The sequence below is a fragment of the Diospyros lotus genome, chromosome 2 (genome assembly GCF_014633365.1).
Source record: "Diospyros lotus cultivar Yz01 chromosome 2, ASM1463336v1, whole genome shotgun sequence".
Classification (NCBI taxonomy): Eukaryota; Viridiplantae; Streptophyta; class Magnoliopsida; order Ericales; family Ebenaceae; genus Diospyros; species Diospyros lotus.
The window spans coordinates 19,081,829-19,099,171 of NC_068339.1; the positions used below are offsets into that span (position 1 = coordinate 19,081,829).

Here is a 17,343-nt window from a genome sequence, read left to right on the forward strand (position 1 = left end):
ATTGTTATTGGGTTCAGCTTTTCAGGCCACTTTCAGTTCGATTAGGCAGTTGTGGAGCTTGGTGGGTGTCTTCTAAAAGACCTTGGCTCCTGCTAAGACTTTCCTACATCATCTAAGGGACTATATAAATAGAGAGAAAAGAGGAGAAAGAGAAGAAGAAGCAATTGGTCGAGAAAAATTGAGAAAAAGAAAGAAAGGAAAGAAGAAGAAAAGAAAGAGAAGAAGAAGGCAACAAGGCAATTCCTCCTCAATTTAAGGCAAGTTCCTCTTCCTTCTTGTGATCTACAGTTTGAATTCTCTATTTTCTAGTCCTCTTTGTGTCTCTTGAGCTGTGAGCTTCTTTAAAGGGCAATCTTGTTATATTTCTTCCAAAAGCTTAAATAGAGCTTGGTTTTCCCTATGTTTCTTCATGGAATGATGCATTGTCATATTGGGGTAGGTTATAGTTGGATGCATTCATGTTGGCTTATGTGATTTGGGTCATTTATGTTGTCATTCAGATTGCTAGACGCAGAGGTTGTCGACCGATTGGGCATGGTTGTCGACTGTTTGGTGTTGTGGGAGAAAACTGTCAACCGGCTTAAGCAAGCTGTCGATCGATTGCCCCTGAGACAAACTATCAACCGATGCTCGGGAGTCTGTCGACCGATCCTGCCTTGTATGTATTTTATAGCCTTTAATTATGTTAATGTGAAGTTGGGGCTCAGGTTTACATCATTGGGGGGTCACATGCTATGAATGCTTGGGCATAGGCATGTTAGAATGACTAGGGTTATGCACGAGCATTGCATTGCATGTGTATTACTATGTAGGCAAAGCATGGCTTGATGTCTGGTTTCATGGGGGGCTTGTATCACGTTTATGCTTACTACGCCATTGCACTTCCTATATGTTGCATTACATGGTTACTAATGCATGCGGCAAATTTTTTCACGGGATGTACATCCACGAGTTCAGGTGACATGATGACCTTCCCGAGAGAGCTTTGGGCTCGGTGTATTGGTATGGGAGCTTTGGCTCAATTTCTTGTTGTGGGAGGTTTGTCTTGAAATGTTGGTATGAGAACTTAAGCACATGGTGCGGATTATGGAGCAGCAGCTCATGTTGATTTGCTTGTCAGTTCATGGCAACAGACAGGTTTGGATTTAGGGACTTGGGTGCTGGTATGTCTTATGTGGGCCCCAATAACCATTATGTGCATGTTTATTTATGCATTTACTATATGGTTTTAAGTTCATGATATGGATGTGTGCATGAATGTGTACGTGTTGTGCGGGTAGTTTGGGTTACTCCCTCAACTCTATTACCCTTTTATTGTTGAGTTTTGTGACTTACCCTTACTTTACATCATTCCATGTAAAGGGAAGGCTAAGATCGGGGGCGAGGGAGGCAGTATCTGAGTTGTTAGGTAGCAAGGTGTACAAGGCAGTCCCAACCATCAAGTCTTGGGGGAGTCTTGTAGCTTTTGCGTGTTTTGAGGGTGTTTGTTACCCCTTAGTGCTGTGTTGTACATATGTCTTTGTGTTATGTTGAGGGTTATGTTGTGATGTTGACACCTCCACGTCTCTTTGGCTATGTATATATCATGTTTCCGTTGTGCTAGGTTGTTGTCCTAAGAATGTGCGTGGGACTTCCTTCTAGTTTTGTGCAAATAGGATCTGAGTGGGGGCTCCCACAGTTTTTGGTATCAGAGCATGGTTGAGTATGATTTGGGATAAGTCGCCCTTGTACACTAAGGATGATAGGTAGAGCTAAGGTGTCTCAGAGTTAGATATGGGTGGTAAGTCTGGGGATTGTGATCTAAGTGTTCTTGATTGTGTTGGTGCTATGAGTACTCAAAGTGGACGAGGATGTGGACGATTGCTTATTCGGGACTGTGGTCAGACTATCCCAATGCCAGAGCCACCACAAGGCCCTTGTGAGGATCTTTGTCAGGATGTCTCCAATATGCAGGGGACACTAGCAGGCATTTTGTGGCTAGTTGATGTATTAGCTGCCAACCAATTGGGATAAGATTGCAATAATAATAATGATGGCCAAGTGGATGGTGCCGGAGGTGTACTCTTAAAGAATTTTATACCACTGCAACTGCCTAAATTTCATAGGGGACCAGATGTTTTCGAGGCAAAGAACTAGTTGGCATCAATGAAGAAGCATTTGTAGACTATGGGTTACACCGATGCTCAAAAAATGCATCTTGGTAGTTTTCTTTTGCGAGGTGATGCTGAGCGTTGGTGGGAGATTGTTAAACAGTGTTACGCTTGTAGGGAGTCGATATAGGTGGAGTTTCAAAAGATATTTAATGAGACCTATATTTTTTTTCCCGTCTGGGTATGTGAGACCTACATTCTGGCCTAGGTATGTGAGCGAAAGACATATGAATTTATTGAGTTGGTTTGGGGAAGTAAGGCAGTTGCTTAGTATAAGACCGAGTTTATCTCTTTGGCACGATACGCACCTGAGTTAGTGATGTTAAAGGATAAGAAAGCCAGGAAGTTTTCGAGAGGCTTGAGATTGGAAATTCGACATGCACTGGCAGGGGTCAAGATCACAAATTATCCTATTGTAGTGTAGCAGGCCTATACAATAGAGCGAGATCGGAATGAGTTGAGGAGCAAGCAGGCAACATGTAATACCCGAGAACTTTGGGTTAATTAAAAAGAAGCAATTTATTAGAGAAATGGGATTTAAGAGAAAATTAGTATCTGAATAGCCTGAAAAATTGACCAAATCGACTGCCGGGAGTGCCCTGGAGCTGAGATGCCAAAGGAAAATGATGTGGCATTAACAAGCATCCCGAGATAGGATTTATGGTGCAGAAAGAAATCAGATCGGGAACAATTTTTGGTACAGCTAAAATACAGCTACCAATTAGGCTGCAATACCGAATTATTATAGACAACTTCCCGGAAGCTAACAGAAGCTTGAGGGGGCTTCGGTTTTTCATAAGAAACAACCCTTCAGTGGTTTCAAGAAGAAACAAAGAGGTTTAAGGCCAAAACGAATATTCGGGCCTAAGTGCAGTTTTTGAAAATTGCTAAAGGGAGGCCAAAACGACATTTTTTAGGAATTCTCAAGGGTCAAAATGATATTTTAGAACATTAGGGTCCTAATGGAAATGAAAGAAAGTTCAAGGGCTTGAGAAAATGGGCAAAAATGCAATAAGTCAAAGTTGGGGGGCAAAAATGGAATTTCTAAAAATTAAAGCAAACCATAGCCGACCAACCCATCAAATCACCGAAATTGGCGCCCAAGGACCAACTTTTGTGAAGGTGTGGCAGACAACGGCCATAGGGGCGATTGGATTTCAAGAAAAATCAGCCGAAAATGGGGTCGTTTTTATCAAAGCCTGCAAGTGATGATAGTGGTCGGTTGAGGCTGCTTGAAGGTTGATCTAGGGGAGGTTTAGCCTCCTAAGGTGATAGGTAAGGCTGCCAAGGGTGTTTGAAGGTTCGAAAATGCCTATAAATAGGCGTTGAATGAGACCAAAAATTTGATAACTTTGAGCTTCAAATTGGTCGTGAAATCGAATGAATTGGCCGTCAATTTTAAGGGGCTTTTGAAGCCCATGAGTTGTAGATGCATCCTGGAGAATTTGAGGCGTTTTGGTGAAGGTTTAGAGGGGTTTCGAAGCTCGTCGGAAAACGGTGGTGGCTCGCCTAGCCGAGACTTCGAGCCTCTGGTTGGGGCACCTCCGGTGCTCATTTCGAGCTCCAAGATAGCCCATGAGGATCGACTGGACCAAAGGAAGAGGATGGTGGAGTCATCCCCGATCGCCGGCACGGCCGTCGTCGAAGAAGACAACCGGCGTGTGCCGGTCACAAGCCCCATTCCACGCGCGCCCACTCGCCCTAGCATGTTGGGGCGCATGCGGGAGCGTGTTATGCTAGAAAATTCAGAGAAAAATGCTGAAAAATTATTTTACGGAGGTCCATGCAAAAAGATTTGAATTTGGGATTCTCGATGTCTTAGTTTTCGAGCCAAAGAGCCTCATTTTGCATGAAAACGCAACATCCGGGTATGTCCAGTATTTTTCCTTGGAAGTTTATAGTCTATTATGAATTGTTGTGAAGATAGATTTGAGAAAATAGTCTCGATGTATTTATTGGGATTTTTAGAAGGAAAAATGAAGGAAAATAAGAAATAAAAGGAAATAAATGGAATACTGAGGATATTTAGTGATTAAATATTATTTTATGATTGAGGAGATCGAGATGATGTGATTGGTGCAACTTTTGAGAGTTCGCACGAAAATCAAGGCCGACACGCATATCGAGGCAATGCACGCTTTTCAAGGTGTCTTGATCTTTAGGGCAAATGTGAGTGGTTTTATCCCCATAACTCATATATGATATGATTTCCTTGATATGCATAAAATTTACGAAAGATATGATTCATTTTGTCATACTGCATGAAAAGTCGTGATAATTACATGGCACGATATTATTATCACGTTGATATTTGTGCATGAGAGTGGGATATCTCCCCCAGAGTGTAGCCGTAATTCCCCAAGGGTATTGAGGGAATAACGTTAAGCTTTTCCTACAGAAGTTCGAGATTTGCCTAGGATTCCTAGCCGGGCTTGCGGGCCAGGGAAGTTACATTAAGGGCAAATGTTGTTTCATGTTATTGCATCATGCATTCGTATATATGTTTTGGACCCTCACTAGAAGTTTCATCTTCTAATGGGTTATGCCCCTAGAACATTCCACATTTCAGTTTTAGACTTGCAGTTAGGGCAGGGAGCAGGTTGAGATATGACGGCACGTGATGGCGTGGCCGATGATTCAGCAAGCTGACTCGGATATGTTTTAGCTAATACTTTATTGATGTTTAGTTGTTAGAATATTATGGAATCTCCATGTATTTATGTGTTTCAATATTGAGGATATGATGTTAATTATGGTACGAATTCTTATGTTATAAATAAAATGAGTTGACTATGTACCATATCAGGTTTCGATTATCGTTTCCGCATTTTTAATGATTTGCTGGGGGTTTTGTTCGGGACTCGGTACTTAAGGTTTAAGTTATGTACCGGGAAAAAAAAAAATAAAAATAAATTATGTATATTTTGGGCCCCAACATAGTGACACGCTCGGTAAGAGAAAAGTGGGGTGTTACACAACATTTAGGGGAGCAGGAAATAATAACAAGAAGAAAATGTGGGATGTATGCCCCAACAAGAGCATGGAAAGACTTTCGGCATGTAAATTATGTGGTCTGACATCAAGGATCATGTCGCATGGGTAATGAGAAGTTTGCTATTGATGTGGGCAACTAGGGCATATATGGAGGGACTGTCGACAGGGGTTCAGGCATGACATCTAGCCAGGAGATTATTTGCTTTTGATGTGGCCAAAAGGGACACAGGGCGAGCATATGCTCACAGTTTGGGGGACAGGGAGTAGGAGGACCGAGGCAGAGATTGGCATAATGGTTGGTGATGCTTAGGGTGTAAAGAGCAGCACCACCATTACCACTACTCGCAGCTTAACGCCCCATTGTTACTGACTGGCCGCAAGTTCAAGGGAGAGTGTTCGCATTTACAACGACAAAGGCTGAATGAGGGAATAACACCGTGCAAGGTATTCTTACATTATATGATCATGATGTTCGTGTGCTTTTTGATATAGGATCCACATATTCTTTCATAGCACCGCATGTTATGCATTATGTTCATATTCCTCGAAGTCCATTGCCATATTATCTATATGTTATCATGTCAGGTGGTGTTGTGTTGCTAAAGTGAGGTGATCAAAGGTTGTGAGATTGGGGTGCACGATAAGGTGCTACCAGGTGACTTCGTGATACTTGTTATTAAGGATTTTGACCTTATTTTGGGCATGGATTGGCTATCATGGTATTATGTTAAGGTTGATTGTCATTGGGAGGTAATCTCTTTTGAATTTTCCTAACAACCAATTATTCTATATTGGGCTGTTAAGCCAGTAGTTTTAACCCCAATGATTTCAGTAATGAAAGCAGAGAAGTTGATACGACATGGGTGTGAGGCATATCTTGTCATTGTGATCGTCACATCAAGAGTGAGGCAAGAACTATCTGAGTTTCCAGTAGTCTGGGACTTCCCTAATGTATTCCCAAACGAGTTGTCAGGACTGCTGCCATATAGAGAGATTTATTTTGTGATTAATTTGCTGCAAGTACTCAACTGATTTCTAAGACTCCATATAGAATAGACATAAATGAATTAAAGAAGTTGAAGGTGCAGGTGCAAGATTTATCATTCGACCTAGTACATCGCCTTGGAGATCCCCGATGCTATTTATGTGGAAGAATGACGGATCTATGCAGCTATGTATTGATTACCGACAACTAAATCAAGTTACAGTGAAGAATAAGTACTTACTTCCTCGAGTAGATGACTTGTTGGATCAGCTTGAATGAGCTTATGTTTTCTCCAAGATTAATTTGAGGTCAGGGTATCATCAAGTGCGGGTCAGAGATGAAGATATCCAGAAAATGGCATTTCGCACATGTTATGGCCATTATGAATTTGTGGTTATGCCATTCAGATTGACGAATGCACCAGTGGTATTTATGGACTTGATGAACCGGTGTTTAGGGAGTATTTAGATTGCTTTGTAATTATTTTTATCGATGATATCTTGATTTACTTGCCGAACCTGGAAGAACATGGGATATACCTTAGGATGGTTCTGTAGAGGCTCAAAGAGAAGTAGTTGTATGCTAAGTTTTTTAAGTGAGAGTTCTAGCAAGGGTAAGTATGGTTCCTCGGACATGTGGTATTCGGAGAAGGCATTTATGTTGACCCAATAAAGATTGAGGCTAGGTTGGACTAGCCAAGGCTTACAATAGTAACTAAGGTTCTTGGACTCGTCAGTTATTATTGACGATTTATAGAGGGATTTGCTCGCTTAGCCTTACCTATGACCAAGCTGACAAGGAAATGAGTAACTTTTGATTGGGATGATTCTTATGAGAGTTGTTTCCAAGAATTGAAGTAGCGATTGACTACGACATCTGTGTTGGCCATACCTAAAAGCAGCGAGAGAAGTTTACAGTTTACATTGACGCTTCTTATTCAGGATTGGGATGTGTACCGATGCAAGATGGGCGCATGAATGCTTATGATTCAGGCAGTTGAAGAAGCACGAGAATAATTACCTTACCCATAACTTGGAGTTAGCAGCCATTGTGTTTGCTTTGAAGATTTGGAGGCATTATCTTTATGGATAAAAAGTACAGATATATACAAATCATAAGAGTTTGAAATATTTATTCTCCCAAAAGGAATTGAACATGAGACAACGTTGATGGATGGAATTGATGAAGGATTACGATTGTGAGATCTTACACCACCCAGGAAAAACTAACATTATAACCGATGCATTGAGTTATTGTGGAGCAGTAGTTACGACAATGATGGTGTAGGAGGGGTTGATCTTGGAACAAATGAGTGAGCTCGCTATCTTAGTATCACCAGGACCTGTGCTACATTGTACTTACATGAGTGTTCTGTCAGACCTAATAGACTGGATTCGAGAATGACAACAAATCGATGAGAGGTTGAAGAAGATTTTAGCAGATATGGCCATATATGATCCCGTGGGTTATAGCCAAAGAGATGACAGCTTGTTGCTATATCGTGAGCGGATTTGGGTGCCAGATGATGACGCACTAAAATGAGAAATTCTATCAAAAGCCCCCCATACGTGTTATACTATACACCCAGATGCTATGAAGATGTATCAGAACATATGCCACCACTTTTGGTGGGATGGTATGAACAGGAGTGTGACAAAGTTCGTATCATGATGCCTAGTGTGCCAGCAAGTGAAAGCTGAACACCAGAGACCTGCAGGGTTACTATAACTATTATCTATTCATGAGTGGAAATGGATATTCAAGAGTAATTGTTGTGGGTTTGGTATTAACTGGATGAGATGCTGTTGACGGATAGAGACGTGCAGTCCAAAATATCAAAATATTATTTTACGCATATTGATCATTATCTGATGCATTAACTAGACATGATATTTTGATATGCATGGCACATGATTTATATGTAATTGTCATATTCGAATCATGTCATTGTTATGACTAGTGGGTCGAGATTTGGGTTCTCCTTGTGGACGAGACAATGCTCATTCTTATGGAAAGCGTTGGAATAGTGGTTCCCACAAGTGGTGGCCAAATTGCTTTCCAGGAACTAAGCACGCCAAGGTGATGTCCCAAGGTTGACATGTTGAGTTTGATTTATGCCATGCAGATGATCACTAATGCATTTCATAAAAATTTCTTTTATGCCATTCACTTAGATGATTCAACATCTAATATGAGTTATGCCCCTAGAATATTCAACGTTCCAATCGGGACTTGCAGTGAAAAGAAAGACGTGGTTAGTTTGTTAAATAAGGGGACCAAGCATGTTAAATTACTTTTGTTATTACATTTCGTACGATTGGCATGTAATCCTTATTTTGGTCTTATTTTAGTCACGAGACAATTATATATAAACATGCTATGTTAAGGTAACACATGACAATCTATTAGGATTTTGATCTTATTATTTTCGATGTACACTTGAAATGCCTTACGCAGCTTCAGTCTTTAATCCCTGTTAGCTAAATGAGTATAGTTTGGGAATTTTGAGCATGAGAAGATTGTGGTTTTTAAGATTGGCTGGATGAAAAAAGAAAATTAATAAATCTTTTATAAAAAAAAATCTTGAGATTTCTTGAGTAACGGCTTGATTGGGAGAACGGGTCGTTACAATAGCAGTATCTTAGTTGTTAGGTAGTAGGGTGTACAGAGCAGCCCCAACCATTGAGTCTTGGGATAGTTTTGTAGCTTTTGTGTGTTTAGAGGGTGTATGTTACCCCTTGGTGTTGTGTTGTATATGTTTTTGTGTTATGTTGAGGGTTATGTTGTGATGTCAACACCTTCACGTCTCTTAGGCTATGTATATATCATGTTTCCGTTGTACTAAGTTGTTGTCCTAGGAATGTGCATTGTAATCCTAGGAATGTGCATGGTAGAGTTATGCTTCTTTATTATTCTCTCGTGGGACTTCTTTCTGATTTTCTGTGCTGACAGGATATCCGATTGGGGGCTCCCACATTTATTGATCCATACTATTGACTCTTAATTGACACATCTATTGACTCATACTATCCAAAATGCTAAAAATTGTGTTCATGTTTTAGCACTGGCTAAGACACAAGCATCAAGATAATTAATTAACATATTAGTTTACTAATAACTAAAATAATAATTACATGCAAATACATAACTAAAAAACAACAAATGTACTTCTATCACTTAGATGGAAATACATTGACAAATAAGCAACCCAACCCTAGCACTTTCCCACATATTTCATGTCTTACAACTGTTCATACACTGATTATATCAAAGCCAAATACCTGAAACTACTTCCTTCATTTTTCATGACCCATAAAATCAATAGAAAACAACCCAACCCTAACACTATTAGACCCCTAACAAACTTAATTTCTTGTCCTAAACTCTCGGAGCTTCATTTTCAATTGAAAATTTTCTTCCTTAATACATCTATGGTATTTCTCAAGTTTTAGTAGCTTTTCTTTTCTTCTTAAGGCTTTTTCTTCAATAACTTCACTTGTTCTATAGTATTCTCTCATTTTCAATCATTTTTGTCATGTTACGTTTCATTTCATTTAACTTATCCAACAAAACTCTACATAATATTTTCTAATGAGCTATGTGTTCATCATCAATCTATTCAAACCATCTGCAATTATCATCCTATCCACCAAACTATCCAACAATCAATTACATTCACATTAACAACTTTTTTATTTATAAAAGAACAAATTACCTTCCAGAGAATCGACACCTCAAGAATTTCCTTCCAGAATTAACCTTATTCTATGATATGTAGCACCAAACAGATACACCATGTTCATACATGATTCTTTGATGCATAGTAAAGGAGTTGATTAAAGCTTCACACATTTTCAAATTGGAAGTCATCTTAACTAAGAAAATACTATTTCATTCAGTTAAATGATTGTAGTTGAAAGGTTTCAATATTGTCAATATCCTCCAATTCATACGGTATAAAGTATGTAAAAAATATTACTAATGGATCAAGTAAATTAATAGGGTACATTGTCCAGTCGATATTACCCTATTTGTAGCTATCATCGTTGTTGTTCTGTTGTCGTCGGTGAGGGCCAGATCAGTCTCCATTGTTGTGCCTCGATTCGGTGACTATCCTCATGCATTGATTCCATCTCCGTTACCCTGCGTCTATTCCGTTGAGTTGGCTACTATCGTCGTACATCAATTTCATCAGTGTCAGTGTGGGTTGATTCCATCAATGTTAGTGTGGGTCACTTCCGTGGCCATCGTCATCGCAATCCATCGATTCAGTCAATGACGATATGGGTTGCTTCCTTTGTTATCACCGTCGATGTCGCTTCCTCGCCGTGCACCCCAAGTGACTCCTTCGAGAGATCCTTGCAAAAGAGAGATTTTGTTGAAATTGAAAAACTCTTCAAAGTCTTTTGAAAGAGTCTCTCGCAGAGTATTCTCATGATGAATGTGCAAACAGTATTTTCGAAATTCTCTCCAATAAATTTGAAATAAATGAAGATAATTTTGATCTCAAAATATCTAAAATTGTTATCTCTTCCCAACAATTTTTCCTATATAAACATAGGAGATCCCATTGCTCAAAGTACAACACAAATACCATCGAGAAAGCTCTGTAATTTCATCTAAGAAAGTGAGAATATCTTTTGCCCTATTATTGGTTTGTGAAAATTTCAAGGGTTAAAGGATGATCTCCATTAGACAAATCTTATTTTCGTGTTCAAATAACAACACAAATAATAATAATAAAAATAACAAATCATAATTTCCTCAAAATATTCACTGAGCAAAGTTCATTTCCTTTGAGTTCATTTGGTATCCATTTCAACATTATTTAACTTTTTTACCTAAAATAAAATGAAAGATTAATCTTAGAGTAAGACCCTACATGCTCACCTTTCACCAAGAGTCCAACATCCCAGTGAGCAACATTACTTATTAAATAATAGTTGCATGAATATGCATGGAAAATATTGCTGTTACACTTTCAATGTTGGCCAATTTTGAATCTTAACATTAATTTAAAGTATGACGTATTTGATTTGGTGAGTAAAACATTTATTTTAATTTCATTTCATTTGTGGGTGGAAGGTTTGGATCTTTCCTTGCCATTTTCGCATATAATAATTCTTAGCTGCATTCATTGCATTTGAATTTGATGAAATATTAATGGAATATTCATTTACTTAAATTCTTTTAGTTATTTTTAAAGAGTAATGTTATTTGAGATGATCGCCCTTACGTGGCCTTCGTGCTCGTGTTCTCGATTATGCCTAGGAGAGGTAAATCGCAAGTTAGGCCTTTATTTCTTGCGCAGGGCGAGGATCGAGCTAGCTCGCAACCCACCGGATTGACACTGGCATATTCCCCATCTGACCGTTTGACCCATGCCCTGGGGGCAAGAATAATATTATTTATTTAAACTGAAAATGGGTCTTTAGTTTAATTAGCACATTTTCATTAAAAAATTAAGAGATATAGATATGTAGATTTTTAATAAACTTATTTTTAAAAGGCAAAATTACAAAGCAAAAAATTTGTTGTGCCATGAAAAATCGGAGGAAAAAAATGAAAAATTTTCAATGAAAATATGAAGGCTCATGGTTGGAAGATAGCCACGAGAACCAGCGTCGTGGTAAGTTGCTGGCCGCAAAGGCAAGCCTTGCGACAAGTTGTTGGTCGCGAAGGCTAGCCTTGTGGCAACCTTGCCGCAGAGCTCGCGGTAGAGGCTAGCTGCGAGGGCCAACCTCGTGGCAGAAGCTGGCCCACCTTGCAGCAAGCGCCCCCCTCTCGATGAAACTTAAGCCCCACTCAACAATCGCCACGTGTCAGTATTATTCATTCTTGAGAATTGTGCCCTATAAATACCCAACTACAAGACATTGAAAGGGACTTCGGATTTCGATAAAATCTCGACACATTGACTGTATTTTCACTATTTTTGATAATAGCTATCTACATTCAGTACTGACTTAGGCATCGGAAGGTCGTCGCAAGCGAGGATTCCCGCAAGCCTTTTAACCCATTTCTAAGTATCAACAGGGCCAAAACTTTGCGGCGAGACCTACCAGCGAAGGAAAATCCTTGCGGCGAGACCTAGCAATAAAGGCAAAATCTTGCGACAAGACCTTGTGGCGAAGACCAAACCTTGTGGTGAAGACCAAACATTGTGGCGAAGGAGCTTGTGGCGAGGCCTTGTTGTGAAGGACCTTGTGGCGAAAAATCTTGCGACGAGACCTTGTGGCAAAGCCTCGTGGCGAAGGAAGATCTTTATGGCAAAGGAGCGTGTGGCGAAATCCTTGCGGCAGGTATCCTTGCGGCGAACTCCCTTGAGACAGCTTCTCTTACGGCAACCTAACTTCAGCCGACACCAAGCTCGAGTGGACCTCACATCATAAATTTTAATTGTTGTATTTTGACAACAACAAGATTCATGTATATAAAATATACACGAAAACTTTTTTTTACTTTTTTTTTTTTTTTTTTCTTTGCCATGTGAAGCCTCTCCTTATCTTGTTAATTTTTAGCCCGAAATTTTTGTTCATATCTTTCTTTAAAATAAAAAGATAAGCACGAGCTACCTAAACCTTAAACTCTAGCTGCCTTGGAGTCGGAGCCAATGGGGTGGTTACAAGGAAACTCCTGATTCCTTCCGCCAACGCTACAGCAACTCTCCTTGGAGAAACAATTGAATTCACAAACAAGTTTAGAATAATAATGCTTACAAGCTTGGATAGAAATTGTTGAGTCAATGAGGATTAGGCTCCTCATTGACTCAACAATGAGGAGCCTAATGCTTACGAGCTTGGATAGAATAATAATTGACTTAATGTTGCTTGCAATAGTCATTTTCAAAAACATAAGATTCAATATGTTATTCCATTCCCATGCTATATAATATGACCTCTCATCCTTATTGTTTGTGTCTGTAGTAACAGCAGGTTTGTCTTCCAATAAAGGAAAGTCAAGGTCCAAAATCCTTGAGTGAAAGTTGACTTGCTTTCTACATTTTGAGAAGTTTAATCCGTTAAAGAGAGAGTAAGAGATCAGACTTGTGAATGGACTATAATAGTTGCAAAGAATAAATATTTATAATTAATTTCTAAATGAATTACTTATAAATTAAAATATATGGTACTTCACCTTTGGGTAAATACTACAACATATTATCATAAGTAAATGTCAAATATTAACTTTGTTAGGTGATTTACGATAATTCTAATCAAATAAATTTGATATCTTTAAATAAACAAATATATTTAACTAAAAATATTAATACATCTCTATTATATCCACTAATCATGAATAACGATTTATCTTTGGATAAACACTAAAATTTTAATGATTAGTAAACTTAATTTATCCATTTAGTTTTTTTATAGGCATTTTATTAATATTATGGATAAATTATTATTTATGCATATTAAACATTCTAGTCAATCACTTTGGTGACTATCAAACTATAACAATAAATAATGCATTTTACATAAATTACCAAGCATAGGTTCATAATTCATCATAATGTATTTTTTTTTTTTTTAAATTGCAATACTTGGTTGTAGTAAAACAACACAAAATTGTGTTGTTAAAACCTTAATTTTGCACCAAAATTTATATTTATTATTTCTTTATTCAGGCGGGTCGAAAAACCTGACCCAAAACAGTGCGGATACAATGCCAGTCAATCTAATCCAAGTTCCTAAAAGGTCGGTTCATAGACCCGGCCGGCCCATTAACTTTAATATAGATCGGGCTTAACCCAACACATCACCTCAATCCAAGTTGGAAGATTTTAAAACCCTAAAAATTTTATCTTTTTCCTTCCATTCTTCATTTACCCTCCCGGCCTTTCACATTCTCTTCCCTCTGCAACTCACCGAGAATTTCATCACTGGCAGCCCTGCCGGCTGTCTTTCTCCATCAGCGACCCATTCAACCGGCAACATTCTGATAACTTCATGCCCATCGCAAGTTACGAGCCCATGTTTCAAGGCCCGACACCAGAGGAGATGAGGGGTCACGGCGAAGACAAAAAGTCACAACTGGAGAAGATGAAGAGAGGATACTGTTGTTTGCTGCCGTCGTTGTAGGTCTTTCCCTCTGGAAACTGCTAGCAACCATCACCATCACCATCACCATCACCGTCACAGTTCATAGCCAACAATGATGAGTGATCTGACTCCAGATGGACTAAATTAAGCCTCAAAGTACAAACATTATTACTAAAGGCAGAATTCATACAATATTCATAACTTAGACTCTGATACCAGATGTAATTGTAAATTACATTTACATGTTTCATTCAACATAATTATTAGTTGATTATTATTATAAATGACATAATTAGAATCTTGCATTAAAATGATTTCACAGTCACTAATGCAGTCAACATAAATTACGTACCTAAATTAATGGAGGATGAAGTTACCATCTTGATGCTTTAGAGCTTCAAGAATATCTCCTTTTGATTGGTTTATAGTTTCTATCTCCTGACCTCAATTTATTCATTCACACACACTTTTGAAGGAATTTCTGTGTAAATATATAGGAAGAGAAAAGACCATTTTTTAAATTAAGGGGTGATTGTAATTGTCTTCTCCATTAAGAAACTGCTGCCCATTGCCCCATTATCAGACCACAATCCCAATTATCGGACCACAACTCCCTCCAACTTGAAAGCTCCTCGACCTTGGGGGTGTGGGTTTAAGATTGTCTCCCATGTTATCCACCACCACTCATAACTCGCACTTCCATCATTATTTGGAAATGCGTGTTAAAGCTAAAGAAATCTACAGTGCGTAAAAAAATGCTTGATTTATATTTATTAAGAAGAAGAGGACAATATTATAACTGTATAGAGTTAATTGTCTAACAATTCAACTAATTGACTAACTCTACTAACTTTCTAACAATTTTCTATAAATAACAAATACTAACTAATAGCTCATCAAGTAATTTCCTTGACTACATAGCATTTTCTTCAGCTGTAATCTTAGATTCTTGATAAGATGAAACTTCTAATCTTATTGGTGAAAATAACTATGAACTTTACTAAGATGGTTACAAAGATGCCAAGAAAATAGTCATGCAACACCTCAAGCCTTTTGACCAAATTAAGGAGGTCATTTAATGGTGAGTTTGATCCAAAACCTAACTGGATCTGTCCCTGTTCACGGAAATATGCACGGGCTACTAAATGAGTAGCCTGACATGTCCTAACACCTATTAGGATGTCTTTTCCCGAAAAAGGAGGCCCACGTTGAAGGTATTGCAAAGGGATATATGACTCCACTTTTAAACATAGACAACTCTTCATTTTCATCAGACATGTAACTTAACTACGCAAGTATCGGAAAGACTTTTCCAAACTGGGCGTAAGTAGTACACTGTTAATGCAATGCAATACAAAGGATGATGCTTGAAGAAAGGATTGCGACGACCAAACATATAACCAACTATGACTCGGGACCCAGCCCATTTTGTAGGGGGTGTGGTTTGCGGCATCACAATATTTTTTGTGGTGGTTCGTTACCCCATTAATATATAGAAAAAGGAATTCACAATGCTAAATGCTAATACATCAAAAGACCAATGATACACAAGTTTTAGTGGGCTGATAGGTGGGTGCATAAAGATTGAATTAGCAACTCGAATCGGCCTTCCAGTCGGTTTTTAAACCAGGAGTCTACATCCCAAATTTAGGAAGTAAAGCCATCGTTTGTCCATGGAGAGGAAGACAGGACATTGAGAGATGAGACTCTGCTGCTTAATCAGTTTGCTGAAGCATGACAACGTACGTTCATATATTATCGTATATAGAATTGATTGCCTATTCTAGAGCAGAGAAAACAGTCCAATTTAGTAAAAATACTGAGAAAGAAACAATTAATCCAGCAAAGATTCAACAAACTAGTGAACTGTAGAGCAGAGATTCAGAAAACACAAGTAGATACACATTCTTAAACGAATGAATCAAGATCCACCATTTTCGATACCTTTTGGCGCCATTAATTAATTAATTAATTGATCTTGATAATGCAGAAGACAGACAGCTTCAGAACGCTTGAGTCGGCCGGGTTATAGTCTTCTTCCTCTCCTTGATTGAATGAATAACTCTCTGCGAAACGCAATTAAAACCCTGAGAACCCGTCGCCGCCGAACAGATTTCCGGCGCCGCTTTCCGGGACATGATCATAGTTTAGGCCGGAAAATGGAGGTAGATTAAAGCTGGACTGAAGGGTTCCTCCCTGATAAAATAACTGGTCTTTGCCTAAACTTGAATTGGACCAGTTGGAGGGCGAGGCCTCAAAGCTGAGTTCCGGGAAAAACATTGTGTTTTGGCCTTCTTGAAACTCCATGGGGGACGACGGCGTCAAGAAGCTTTGATCGGCCGGGGATGGAATGTGTACGGCACTAGAAGGGAGTTTCTGGAGACCGTCAATGGAGGATTTGGCCTCCTTCATGAGCCAATCAATGGCCTCGCTTGGCCGGTCGTAGCCCAGCCGGTCCTGAACGTCGTAGAATTGGATAGCGGTACCGGCCGACAAGCGGAGTCGCCGGTCTTTTGGGCCCTTGGCGGTGCAGACTTTGCTGTGGCTGTCTTTTCTTCCGGTGGACCGGAGAATGCGGCCCCCATGGACTTCCACGATCTCCCCTTTGTTCCTCTTGAGCTTCAATGCCGTCGACGATGGTGGTCGGCGAAATCGTCCCTCTTTCATATTCTTAGAGCTGGCTTCAATGGGGGTGCGGACTTTGGTTTAGCTCCGTGTTCATTTCTTCATTCCTTGAATTCTTTTGAGCGTCTCCCGTGAGGCCCTGCTACATTGTGAAAGGAGATGCTCGATGCCCCAAACGTCGGATGATAAAAGGGGGACTGGTGCTTCGGTATAGTTTAATAGTTCATGACTTCAATTTTTTTCTAAATAAGAGTTAAAAGTTCGCCTTATGATTTATTTTATTAATTGAGAATATGAGTATAGGAAACTATATAAGAGTGATCATCACTCAATTTTTCAAATGCATGACTATATTTAATAAGTTCTACTATAGAGTCAGAAAATTTCATCGAGAGACTTATAGAATAGGGTTAAAAAGATTAAAATACCCTTATCTAAAATATAAATTTATAAAGAATGTTCTCATCCAATCTTCACCTCTCTCCTCTTTTCATTCTCCCATGGTCGTGCAACTACTGATGCTATTGCCTTCGCTTCGCAGCCA

At 39.1% G+C, this 17,343-nt stretch overlaps 1 protein-coding gene across 2 annotated transcripts; it reads right to left on the reverse strand.

The window, feature by feature from the left end:
• Window positions 1–13,710: 13,710 nt before the first annotated feature.
• On the reverse strand, window positions 13,711–17,014 carry LOC127793951 (transcription factor TCP4-like). Of its 2 annotated transcripts, none has more exons than XM_052324778.1 (2): window positions 16,119–17,014; window positions 13,711–14,230 (listed from the first exon to the last, which is right to left on the reverse strand). In XM_052324778.1, the coding sequence occupies exon 1, from the start codon at window positions 16,839–16,841 to the stop codon at window positions 16,254–16,256; it is 588 nt and encodes a 195-aa protein (XP_052180738.1). In that variant the 5' UTR covers window positions 16,842–17,014; the 3' UTR covers window positions 13,711–14,230; window positions 16,119–16,253. The 2 variants fall into 2 exon arrangements, with proteins under 2 accessions (XP_052180738.1, XP_052180737.1); XM_052324777.1 differs by having other exon boundaries at window positions 13,711–14,298.
• Window positions 17,015–17,343: the final 329 nt, after the last annotated feature.

Excerpts from the sequence above, each read along its gene's own strand:
- LOC127793951 (XM_052324778.1), bottom strand. The coding sequence starts at position 16,841 with ATGAAAGAGGGACGATTTCGCCGACCACCATCGTCGACGGCATTGAAG.